The sequence below is a fragment of the Poecile atricapillus genome, chromosome 6 (assembly GCF_030490865.1).
Source record: "Poecile atricapillus isolate bPoeAtr1 chromosome 6, bPoeAtr1.hap1, whole genome shotgun sequence".
In the NCBI taxonomy this organism is placed as follows: Eukaryota; Metazoa; Chordata; class Aves; order Passeriformes; family Paridae; genus Poecile; species Poecile atricapillus.
This window is the reverse complement of record NC_081254.1, coordinates 13724674-13738104: the sequence shown is the minus strand read 5'-3', so window position 1 is coordinate 13738104 and position 13431 is coordinate 13724674. Positions and strand designations below refer to the sequence as shown.

The following is a 13431-nucleotide window of genomic DNA, read 5'->3' as shown; positions in this document are numbered from 1 at the left end:
TCTATAAGAAAGAGCTATATGGTCTGTTTGTTCACTGATTTTTCTCCTCCCTTCTCTCTACAATTTTTTAATAGCTTTCTTGGTATTCATGTAGCAATCACACTGAATTTAAGTTCTTAAGAGCAGTGTGATGACCCACCCTTATGGGGAAGGAAGTTAGAAATATCCTGCAACACCCACAGAAGAGGATTTCACTGGAAACATTTCTCTGCAAACTATATTGCATTTTATGCAAATCTGTACAATTGTACCTGAGAAAACACCCCTGTTACATTTTATCAGATCAGAATTCCTATGCCAAGAGTAAGTGGGCTGAAGAAAAAGAAACAAAAGCATGCAGTGGACTTTTTGTTTTGCACAAGCCTCACGCTGTCTGAAAACACACATTTCTAGCTGGTACTCTTTGGGTTACTACTGTGGTAGCCCAAGAACTAAGTATTTTCCCCTAATTAAATGTTCTGTATGAAGCTGTAAGGATTTGTGCTCTACCATTCTTCTTCTTATTGGTATGTTTGCACATATCAATAGTTCTAGGCAATGACAATATGCTGACAAGCAGACATAACCATGCCTTCACGATCTTGGTGTTTATCTTTTATTTCATAGAAAAGGAACATCTGGGCTTTTCTTTAATTGTTCTCTAAGTATACTGATAATTGAGTCAGTCAGTTTTCAGTCTTTCACTGATTTCTTCATATTTCTTTTGTTCCTATCTGTCCCTAAAACCAGAGTTTTCCTGGTTTGAGCTGACCTGCTTGTGTGTTCATTTTCTTTGTCCTGCATTTTTCCCAACAGTTTTAAGAAAAGAAGAGGACTGCCCTGACTCTTGTGCTATAAGTAAGCACCGTGCTGAATGTGAAGAGTGTGGTGGCCTGGGAGTGCTAACAGGAAGATGCCAGTGGAGACAGGGGAGTGGGAAAGGTACATTTATGTTGTGTGAGGTCAAACTTCTGTTTAGCTGTAATTGTGCATTTGACTTCCATAGATACAAACTGATTTGTTCTGGCTGGAAAACATGATATGGTAAACTACACAGAAGCTGGGGTTAAAAAAATAATACCCATATGAAGTATGCACGTGAAGTTGGAAGGGCCATTCTTCATCTTGTCCCTGGTGATGCTGAACATGATACATAAACCAGCAGGTAGTGAACTGAGCTTGCAGCAGTGTGACTGGAGCAGGTGCTGAGCAGGTGCACCCAGCAGACAGGAGCACAAGGCAGTGTCTCTTCCTGTGGTCTGTAGCACAGATCTGATGGGTGACAGCACTCAACTCTTCCAGAGCAACGATTCTGTGTCGCTGCTTGATCCCTTCAAACTGTGTCTCATACATTCTCTACAGCCACTTGTAACCCTCGTATTCAAGTGGGTGAAATTGTGTAGAGAAATGCTCGGTTGTAAAAGCTGCTCTTCAGTCTCAAAGTGGTCAGCCAGCTCCTTTCAAACAGTATTCACAGTAACTGCAAGTGACATGACCAGAGGGCTGTCAAAAGCAGGAAAGATAGCAAAAGATTTTTTCTTCCAATTGCCTTTTTCTGTTGTCTTGACTGTTACTTTAGCAGGTGTTTGTAGTAATAGATGGTCATTTTAAAGGGCACTATAACCTGTGCTTTGGAGTGTTAGTGTGCTCTGAGAAGATGTTAACTTTCCTTCCTTGTGGTATTAGTCCAGCTGTTTCTCTGTTAACAGGGATCACCACAAACTATTCCACGTGCACCCCCAGCATCAAGACTTGTCCGGATGGCATCTGTGATGTGGTGGAGGGCAGAGACCCGGCTGTGTGCCCCCAAGACTGCACAAGTAGGGAATGTTTTAGGATGGGCTTTTCTGTTTCACCTCTGGTCGCTTCTCAAATATTGCTTTCTCAAGTGCAGATACTTGTACAAGCTCAACATCTCTGCATTGTCACACTTGCATTTGAATCATACAAGAGAGTTAAGGTTATAGGGATTAATCTTGACCTTTTTTGAGCCAGGCAGGTGACACCCATTGGCTGACTGATGGAAGGATAAGATTTTCTCAATAATTCCCATTCTGCTCCCTGTTCATTCACAGATGGTGTTTTTCAGTGGAGGTACTCGCTGAAGAGGTACAGGTTCTAGGCATGTTAATGCCCCACTTCCTAAATCAAGTACAGTATGATAGGAGCCATTCTTATTTCCATTTAAAATAAATCTGTTTACAAAAGATCAGCTGGGGAAGTGTACCTGCCCTTTTTGACAGGTGGCTGTCAGAATGATCCAATGCCTTACCTGTCTGAAGATGCAGGCGGAGACTCACATGAGCAGAATTGATGAGGGAAGAACTGAAATGCATTTCTGTTGGTTCTTTTTACTTGAGCATATATTTCTACACTCCTCTACATCACATTCATATACCTGGAATACCTGCAAGTTCACAAATCATCCTGAATACATATAGGGTAGAAAAAACAGTGTAATTGTCTTGAGCAGTTTCCATCTTCTGTGAGATGATAATTTTTAAGTGGCTTTTTTATCTGACAGTCTAATTCAGGAATAAAGATGTACACGTTTCTTGAATTCTTCTTCTGACTCTGACATCATATACTCCCAAGTTTAGATTTTAAAATGGAGTCTTAGAGGAACTAGCATTTTCGAACAGGCTGGGACTTAATGTTCTTCTATAAACTTAATTACTAAAGAGGCTTCTTTGTATTCCTTACATGCAAGAATGGATTGTGTATTGTAAGTTAGTGTTATCAGAAAGATAATTATTTCATCAGAGTGCATAAAAACAATCCCTTAAGTGGCAGAAATGCTTGAAGGAAATGCAAGTAACTTCTCTTATCATCTGAAAAGAATTCTTTATTGGTAATAATTGCAATAATTTGTCATTTTGAAAGTGGAAATATTTGTGCCAGGGGCTGCAATGCTAAAATATGTACAGCATATGCAACATAAAATGTTTTGTTCAGCGGAAGCCTGAAAGAAATACTGTCTGACTGGATAATAAGCAGGCGAGTAAGACACGTTTCCATGATGTTACGCACGTCCTTTTAACACCTGAGTTGAATAATTGTGTATGTGACTCGACACAATTGAGAACCTGGGCTGGTGCCCAAAAGCAGTATACTTGCAGACAAAAAAATGAGTGTGTTCTGGGAGCTCAGAGCTGCAGGAGTACCATTTTATCAGCTTTTACTGGCAGGAGACATTTCTTTGGGAATGGCAGATAATAAATAGGCCAAGATGTGTTAAGATCAAGGATATTCTTTAAGTACAGACAGTTGTGGAAATACTTACTTGTGCAATTCATTTGTCATTAAGATGGCTGTGTCCTTGAGTCCCAAAATTGCTTTCTCACCGTAACACTATGAATATTACATTCAAGGGCACTCAGCTGAAGCAGCTGGTTCTGTGGCTGTGCCTATCAAACAGAGGCAACTTAATTGTATTCTGAGCAAGGGGCTTCCATGTAGTAAGCAGCTGCTCAAGAAGGAGGTTAGGTAGGACTCATTCCCTGCTTCCCTCCTCTGTCAGGTCTTCAAACATAGGCAGATGTAAATAATTACAATTTTCTATGGCAAATGGAAACTTTATTTCATCACCTCTTCATGATGGAGGAAGTTGGCTGGGGAGAGGCAGGGAGGATAATGAGGAATTTCTGGGAACACCGGTGCTTTTAATTGTCAGCTCAGAGGGCAGTGACTCAGCAGAGTCTCTTCCAAAATTAACCACCTGGGCTGTCTGTAAAATGCTGTTTGCGATTAAGGCAGTTTAGAGATAAAAATGTCACTACTAACCGTCATTTTTATAACATCTACAGAAAAAAAAATATTTGCCTGGAAATGCAGTTACTGTAACTCTGCATGAAGAACTACTTAAAATCAAGAGTTCAAGTTTCTGCTCTTTTTCTAATATTAAATAATGCATTTTTAGATAGTGAGATTAATTTTCTTTTATCACTTGCACTTGGCATTTACTCTTAGTGCTTTGACTAGACTGTCCTTTGGCATTTTGGAGAGGGGTTAAATGTTATTATCTCCATTTGATAGTGGAACAAATGATACCTAGAACAGTACTTGACTTTTCCAAGGTGAGGGGAAATTGGCATCAGAAGCAGGAACAGAACTCAATAACTGCTAGTGAGACTAATGTTTAAACAGTGCAAGGTCCCCCCCATTTCAGGATCTCAGAAATTTCAGAATTTAGAGTCTTCTATCTTCTTCAGGAGTCCCTGTCATTATCTCTGCACTGTGCTTGCCTGTCAGATTTCAGATTCATACTGGGGTAAAGCCATGGAAAATGGAGCCTTTTCTTCTCCCTTTACCTACATGTAAGAATCTTATCCTGTTGTCTGTATTTGATTAGGTGGAAACATTATTGGTGGCCATGGGAAGGGCATTGGAAATCTTGGAATTAAGTCGGGACATGGGATTTGTTACTGCTTCCCAAGACAGAACTGTTATTGTGAGAAAGATGATATCAAAGGTAAGTCTGCCTGCTGTTGCATTGTAATCTTTTTCTCTGTAATCTTGTATCATGTGTACATATAGAACCGTCTACACTTGTGGCCATATTAATAAGACATAGCTTTGGTCAGAGACTGCTAATGCAAAACTAGTGAGGAACCTTGATATGCACTATGGAGCCTGAAAATTTCCAGAGTGGGTTGTTTACAGCCTTGGCTAAGGAGTCTTTTTTATTCATTACTGCTACAAGTCGGTCATCCTTTGATTTCCAGCAGCATTTGCACTTCAGTGAGACTTACCTGATATGTGCAAAGGCAGCTAGGAGAATTAGAATAATGATTTCTATTACTTTAAAGTAATTCCAGCTTCCTGATAATTCCTGATTATTTTCAGCTTCATAATATTAGGGATAACCGTCACCCATGGTTTTAGGAGGAGGAGTACATTACTTTTTTCCTTGCCCTTTGTTTAAACAGAAAAGCTTTGTGTGGCTGTTTGAAACAGATAATGGATATTTTAAATTGTTTTTATTTTGGTTAATAATAAACATAGCGTGAAATAGTTTGCATCTTTAAAACTGAATTATTATGCAGAAGTAAGAGACCACAAGGAAAGTTCTAAGATGGTCTGCAGAGCAACTCTGAAAGTTCTTCTTGGTCCACAGAGCAACTGTGTGATGATGTGTGCAAGACCGTGATCACAGCAGCAGTGGTGTTGTGCTTCGTCATCTCCGTGCTGGTTTCTTACTATTGCATCCACCGTTACCACAAGAACTCCCCGAAGCCGCCCATCGCCTCCGCGGAAATGACGTTCCGGCGCCCGGCGCAGTCCTACCCCATCAGCTATTCTTCCAGCAATGTCCGCCGGCCTTCCCTGGATTCCATGGAGAACCAGGTGTCCGTAGACACCTTTAAAATCCCTGTAAGCCTGATGCCATTTTGCGTGCTGTGTTGTGATGTCAGCCTCGTTTATGCATGCAGACGATGTTACAGGAACGCCATTCATGGAAACACCCATTACCTTCCAATAACAGCGCTGGAAATCACATGCACTGGATACTTCAAGAGTAATTGGATAAACATTTTAATTTGCTCTATGAGGCATATATAGGGTCTTTCTTTTTTTGTTACGCTTTAATGTATTGTAACATTTTAGGCCTAATTTAAGCTGATTATTTTTACTAATGTAGCTGCATTTTACTAATGTGGTTTTACTTCTAATGTTGTCCAGTTAAGTAGTAACAGTCAGCAGGTTTGTACTCTCTATGATGTGCCAAAGTACTACAACAAGGCTAAGTTTAAAACATTACAAAAAAATCCCTTCTGAGATTTCTTCCTGATTTCTGATACACAGATTGTACATCTCAGTTGGTGTGGGAGTTTTACCTACATTGAAGGACTTTTGTCCAGTAATGCTGTCGTACCTTTACTCTGTTTTTTCCTGCTTTGAATCACACACTGCACAGGATTCCTGCCAGATGGGTGTTTTCATGAACCAATGTGGTAGAGGAACGTGGGCACTTCATATGGCAACATCAAATCTGTTTGAGTGTTAGGTAGTGGGGTCTTTGCAGACCTTGTGCTCTGCTTGCTTTAGTTTCTTGACTGGTTTGTACATCTGTCATCATTTTACATCCTGAAGGCTTATTAGCAGTAATTTTGTAAGAGGATGATTTCTGTCTCTGATCAGTCCTTAAGAGAAGGCCTTACTCTGTGAATAAAACGGATTTACTTCTCCATGAAAGTCACATATTCGTAGTTGTTCTAAAAGCAAATATTTATACTATATCACTTCATTTTTAGTTTGTACTCAGTTTCCCAGACCTATAAATATAATCCATTATCCATAGATTACATATACAGCCTGTTTTGAAGGAGTTGTTTTCAGGTAGGGGAAAGTACCTCGATATCTACTGACACTTACTTATAAAAAGAGCAACCAAACACTGGACACTGAAGTGCACCTATTCCTGAGGAATAGCCACTCCTTTCCTTGCTTCATCTTACAGGGTTTCTTTTCTCTCCTGCAGGAAGATCCAAAGTGGGAATTCCCTCGGAAGAACCTAGTCCTGGGCAAGACTCTTGGAGAAGGAGAATTTGGGAAGGTCGTCAAGGCGACAGCGTTCCGACTCAAGGGAAGGGCTGGCTATACCACTGTGGCAGTGAAAATGTTAAAAGGTACCTTCCCATCAGGGCTTGAAATGATTTGCAAACTATTTGTGGTAACCTCTGAATGGATTTTAAGAGGGGCTAGTGCGAAAGCAAAAGGTCAGCTAAAAAACCCAGCAGTGTCACAGCCTCACTTTCTTCCAGCATTCTGATATATTCTGACAGTCACGATCTGCAGATTTGTGACTTTAGCAGTTAGCATCACACTGATCCAAGCAAGTAATTCCAAATTATGATGTGCAGGGAGCCTCTGTCTTAACATAGCAAATGTATTCAGTTTTGTTTGGCATTGATGGAAATACGACAAGGGTTTGTTAAAGCTTTCTGATTCTTTTCCTCTATTCAGTTTCCTTGGACAAAGCTTTTAAATGAATCATGTTATAATCATATGAAGAGACAGAACAGACCTGTTAACTTACTCTCCTGATTGAGAATTCTGTCTAGTTTTATACTTTCTGATCTGCTTTTCAATCACTAGGAGCTCTATCAAAATGGCTTGAATAACCCAATGCTGTCTCCTGCTGTCTTCAGTTTTCCCTAAGATTTTAAACCTGGGGGAAACAAAGTATGCCTAGATAATGTTAAGACGATAATATGAGACCTTGCACTGAACCTTTCACTGCTGCTTATAAGTAAAAGCATGTGATTACAGGAAAATTTTATGCTTCTTATTACCATTTCTGTTATATTCAAAGCACATTTGAAGCTCCTTGGGAGGAAAGATACTGCATATCCCACCACTTTACCTAAGAAAATAATGCATTATGTAGTGCATGCCTTCTTTGCAAGAGGTTCAGTGCACAATAGGTCACATGGGAGAAGTCTAGGAACTAAGATTTTTCGGAAGTGAAGATTAATTAACTATTGTAATACTCAGGTAATGACCTGTATTGTATTACATTGTCAATACAATAGTCACTATTCCATCTCATGTTTATTTGTGCACTTAGTGGCTCTGCTTTTTGTAGCACATTTTCATCAATGTGTGACTGAGTTCAGATTCCAAGACATAGTGGTAAAAATGTTGCTTTCACTTGCTGATGGTTTGACATTCAGTTTTCCTTAGTTATTATGAAGGAAATAATTGACCAAACTGACAATGCAAAGGAGTAAAACTTCTATTTTAGACACCTTATTTTAACAAATTGAGCTGACATTTACAGTAGTACTTCAGGCTCTAAAGAATCCCTCTGTAATGTAAATTAAATTGCAGATTGTCACCTGAAATTCCATTTTCCAACTTGACTGTGGAGAACATTTGTCATTCTGCAGATATTTATGTGCATATTATTGGTTTAACTTTACACATGGCAATTGAAGCATAAGGAGCGGTGCACTGCCTTTCAGTGGCCTTTGCAGTGCTGCCAGGAAGGATGAAGAGCAGTTATTTTGCATCAGGCCAACACCAGCCATGCTTTCTCTGTAGCAGATGCAGAGCAGGTCATTTCTCCAAGTGTTCAGGACTGTTGCATGCTGACTGATCTTTAAAAGGCAATGGTAGGCGCACCAGTATGTTAATGGGGAAGCCTCTTAATTGCATAAAAGAGATCTCCTTCCTCAGCTGGGTAAGTGGACACAATCTGGTCAGGAAAAGACCAGGGCAGGACTCTCACTACTGTTACAACTTGGCATTAGGAACTGGGGAGGGAACAGGGAACAATTAGCTGAGACAAAATAGTCTTGGGAGATATGGAAGTTTAAAGGAACAGATGGGTAATTTTTTCAGCCCATCATTACCACTTTTCTTATATGAGTTAAATTTGACCTCCTGCCTGATATGAATGCCCTAATTACAATAAAATTAAAGGGGAAAACACCAACCAATACATAAATACAAATTATTCACAATTTGTTAAAACAAGTGGCATAAAGCTTTAGAGCGAAGTGTTTCCATTTGAAGTTAGTTTTTTCAGCAGACAAACAGGCATGGTACATGGGGAACTTTGTTCTGTTCATTCACATCACACAGCTCCAGAACTACAAAAATAAGACATTTCTTACAGGTATGAAGTTGACGTTCCTTATTTTTGTTTTACATAACATTTTGTAGTCTTTATCAGTAGTGAGAGGCCAACTGATACTGTGCTCCCTGTGGCAGAAGAATCTCTACTCTGAGTGTAGATTCAGACTACAAATATAAGGCAGATACAAACATACAGTTCTGATAAAAACATAACAGTAGAACAGAATAACCCTTTTCACAAGGAGGGCAAACAGGTCACACGTGAATAGGCAAATAAATCCCTTGGTGCTCACAGCCTTTATGACAAAAAACATACAGTACAGTACCAAAGAGCAGAAGACAAGCTTGTTTTTATTATCTTTAAATCAGGATGAACATCCTTGTCAGTGCCCTGTAATGACACAGGAGGAACTATCCAGGCCGGTTTTGTGTGTCAGAGAGATTAAGGATGAGGAAGAAGAAGATCTCTGACCTCTGGTGTCTTTATGACTAGAGATCTCCTTTAAGCCTCGGTGCACTCCAAGAGGAAGCTTGTCAGTCTGAAGAATTCTACGAAAAGGCAAAACACTTGAAAGGCTAAGAAAGCCTCTTGGGGCCATATGTTGCCACATGATTCTCACTGACATCAGTGAAGTCTGCATACACGTCCCCTGGTAAAATCAGTCTGAACTGAACATTTAGCTTCTGAACTCTAAATCTGGATGTATGCCAGAAAAGTAAGCCAGTAGATTTGTGGATTTTTACTCTGTTGGAAAATGTTTTTTAGGAGAAGGAGTGAGTCTTTTTTGTTTAATCGATGTGAGATCTTGGTTTTCATATGTTTCTGAAGCTTTTATTGCACTGATTAACCCTAAGAAGTTGCTTTAGAGCCCTGGAAAAGTAATAATTTCATGGCATCTTTAAACATTACAAGACTCTGCTCCTGATTCTTGCCTGACCTCCTTGTTCTGCAGTCATTTGTATCAGGGCAGAGCAGTGCTTAGAGCAGACTGCTACCTAGCCAGAGCAGCAGCAGTCTCATTCACTTGGTTCTGATGTGAATGACTGCAGGACACTGGACATGGGAAAATTTCTCTTCTGTGGGGAGAGAAAACCTGTATGGAGTTTTTCAACCTCTTGCTAACTCTGGGAGAGATGGTAGATCTCATATTTCAGACTGTACATAGAGAAGAATGCTTGGGTGATGCTTTCCTAACCAAAACTGTGTTTGGTCACTTTCTGCAGAAAATGCTTCCCAGAGTGAGCTGCGAGATCTCCTGTCAGAGTTCAACCTTCTGAAACAAGTCAACCATCCTCATGTCATCAAACTTTATGGAGCCTGCAGTCAAGATGGTAAATACTAAAAGCTAAGTAAAATACTAAGATGAAACCATCCAGAAAGGAAATAAAATACAGTTGGTTGATGGATTTCAACAACTGCTTAATAATTGCTGAGCATCTTTTAAATTTGCTGTTGGCTGAAAAGAGGGCTATATTAAAATAAAAGTACTTGAAAGGAAAGGGAAATACTAATTTTGTGTAAGTAAGCATTCTTCTTGTAGTTTTCCTCAATGCACATTTTGATTCTGAAGTTATTTTAAATAAACAAGTCTCCTACAAATTTTCTTCCAATCAATATACATTTTTTATTACATTAATAATCAGTGTTTTCAAATATGAATTATATTTCAAGTTTGAGTTTCCATTATTGTTGTTATTGTTTAAACTAAAACAATTGTTATCGTTTAAACTAAAACAATGTAAATAGACAACTACAGCCATATATAGACAAATATAGCTGGATACTTAGGTTGATACTCAGTTTTCTTCCACTGTCATAAAACTGTTGTCTCCCTCTGTTTATGAAATGGTTTCTAAAGGCCATAGTCATCAACAAATATGTTTCAAGGGGAAAAATCTGCAGACACATGTATTATAAATTGCCAATGAAGCAAATTTTGTTGTGTATGGGAATTTCTCATTTTAAGTGAAGTGGCATGGCAACATTCTCTTTCTTTTGCATCTGCAGTTGTGCAGCCTAAAATGACAGCATGGATTCTGCAACCTCGGGCAAAATCCTGCCTTCTTTTCCCACCCAGTTCTGTTGCAATGGTTACTTTTTAGTTGTAGACAGAGAATGTAATTCAGGAGTGAGTCACCCCTGAGTCTTAGTAAGGTAATGAACCAGTGGGGTGGTTTGGAGTTTTTTTCTTTTCAGTACAATGTATTTTCCATCCCAAAGAAAGTGAAATGTTTCTGAGTCACAGGCTTTTAATAAATATCAAGTTAATTCATTGGCATATGAGGTAGGAGGGCTTTGATACAGCAGACAAATGTATTTAGCATTACAGCACAGAGTAGGTATTATTCATGTGGGTAATGGGGAGGAGAAATTAATGGATTGTAATGACAGAATGTTTCTAAGTGCTCTCAAAAGGCACCTTAAACACAGTGCTGGAATTAGCGATGATTTGAGCTCAGTATCACAAGCTCAAGAAGATTATTTTTATTTTAAAGTTTCTCTAAGTTAGGCTGTTTCACAGGTCCAATTTGTATTAAGGTTGTCTGTTTTTTTGGTCTCAGATTATCTAGATGAGGGTTTATAGGCAAGAGCCAGCATTCTGCTTTGATTTAGCCTGAAACTCACTCTCTTTGCACAGAGAATCTAAACTAAAAATACTCTAATTTCATGGCTGACTCAGTGCTTTTTACATAAAGGGCAGAGGTGTTCAAACACCTGACTGTTTGAAGCAATGTGCTGATTAGAAGAGATATGTTTGAAAAAAAACCCTGAAGTGGTTATCTATTAATTGTTTACTGACCTGTGGGTTTGTTTATTTCAGGCCCGCTGTATTTAATTGTGGAATACGCCAAATACGGCTCCTTGCGCAGTTTCCTCAGGGAAAGTCGAAAAGTGGGCCCGAGCTACGTGGGCAATGATGGCAACAGAAATTCCAGTTATTTGGATAACCCTGATGAGAGAGCCTTAACGATGGGAGACCTGATATCGTTTGCATGGCAGATATCCCGAGGGATGCAGTACCTCGCAGAGATGAAGGTAGGGCACTGAGAGCTGAGGTGCAGCAGATGTGGAGCAGTGTGTTTCTCCACAGGAAGCATAAACACTCCTGTTGTTTCCTTCCAAAAGCTCGTGCATCGGGATTTAGCAGCCAGGAACGTGTTGGTGGCAGAAGGGCGCAAAATGAAGATTTCTGATTTTGGCCTCTCACGTGATGTATATGAAGAGGACTCGTATGTAAAGAGGAGCAAGGTACAGTGTGTATTAAAAGCAGTAGTGGAAATTATTGCCTGATCAAGAAAATTAATTTATACTGTAGGAGTTGAGTATGGATGAAAAGTTGAGTATGGCTTTCATTAACTTCAGATAATTATTTTAAGGAAATAAAAATGACAATGAAGCAAAATCATGAGCTTAAGCAGTGGGATAGAAATACACACACACACACATATATATATGTAAAATATGTATCATCTTGAAGTAACTGTTACCTCTTCCACTCCTCATTTATCCAGTTCCTCATCAAACTACTTGAAAACACAAACAAAAAAACCCATATTTTTTTCTTTCTCTCTTCCTATTTTTAATTAAAAATATAAACTAAAAATACCAAAGAGTTGAAAAAGATACAGACAATTTATATCAAGTTCCACACAACTTCCACAAACCAGTCCTGGGCTAGACTGTGATGTTCATGAACAGAGCTTCCCACTGACTGTGTCAAATGAGCAGTGGTGGTTCAGTTCCCTCTATGGCTTAATATGAAAGAGCTGCCAACAGAATTTTTTGCATGTGATAATTTTAAAATTTTATGAGAAGGCTTCCATAAATACTGTGAATTTTTAGTTTAGCTTTCCCAGTTTTTAAAGGCCAGTGTATGTGAATGTTGCATAAGTCAAAATGAGTTGTGAAGAAAAAAAACTTGAAGAAAATATGATCTTATGTAAAAGGGCATTGCCATGTTCATTTAGCTGTCTTGTGATGGATATTTTGGATGTTTTTACATTGATTTATACCAGTTGCTCTGTATTTCAAGAGTAATGCATTTACATAAAGACAGTTTGGCAGTTTAGTTTCATTTGGTGGGGCATGATGTACTGAATGGATATTTGCTCTTTACTTCTGAGACACTCATCACTGTAGTATTATTCAGAGCCTAACAAGCATCTGTCTGCTTGGGTAGGGAGACAGGAAAAAGAAGAATTTGAGAAGGAAGAAGTTGTTTCTAATCCTACTGAAATACTTTTTGCATAGATATATATGAATTTCATGAGAATGAGAAGTAAGGCGTATGAATGCTAATCATACTGTGAAGGTTATGAAACGTCTTGGAAATTTTGCAGACCTAGATTTTCATGAATATTTGGGGTGGATTTCTCAGATTTTCTCAGTGAACTTCAGCCAGTGAAAAATAGCAACTTGTAGATTACACTTAGAAACTAGAAGCCAAATATGACTGTCCAGGTTTAATTCTGAAACCAAAGCATCTGTAACATCCAGGTGCTTCTATTTATGCATTATCTCTGGTATAGATGGGATAGCTCTTCTTCTTTCATCATCATTCCTCATCATTTTTGCATCTGCACATTTTCAATGTGCTTTGTTAAGAGAAGATTTGAGTTTATCAGACATAAACTGGTGGCTGTCTGCAAAAAGCTACCCCAGCTTATTGCACATAATTAGATTGCTGAAGTGTGTGAAAAGACCTGAAGTAACTTTTTACAAAACTCTTACATTTATTCTCCTGACTGTTTTTCTTATGAAATGCCAAATCATAAGTGCATTGGCAAATGCTGTAGCGTGGACAGAATGTGTTTTACCATTTTGAAAATGAATACCTTGTTTTTTCACTTGGAAACTTAGTTTTCTGA

General features: G+C 38.8%; 1 protein-coding gene across 2 annotated transcripts in view; it reads left to right on the top strand.

Moving 5' to 3' along the window:
* The window catches only part of RET (ret proto-oncogene), a 78843-nt gene that overhangs the window by 51286 nt on the left and 14126 nt on the right, over positions 1-13431 (top strand). For both annotated transcript variants that reach the window (XM_058841832.1, XM_058841831.1), the window contains exons 8-15: positions 796-921; positions 1689-1799; positions 4331-4450; positions 5096-5352; positions 6461-6608; positions 9787-9894; positions 11385-11599; positions 11690-11812. In XM_058841832.1, the coding sequence (XP_058697815.1) occupies positions 796-921; positions 1689-1799; positions 4331-4450; positions 5096-5352; positions 6461-6608; positions 9787-9894; positions 11385-11599; positions 11690-11812 (1208 nt within the window). The remainder of the gene's footprint in view (positions 1-795; positions 922-1688; positions 1800-4330; positions 4451-5095; positions 5353-6460; positions 6609-9786; positions 9895-11384; positions 11600-11689; positions 11813-13431) is intronic.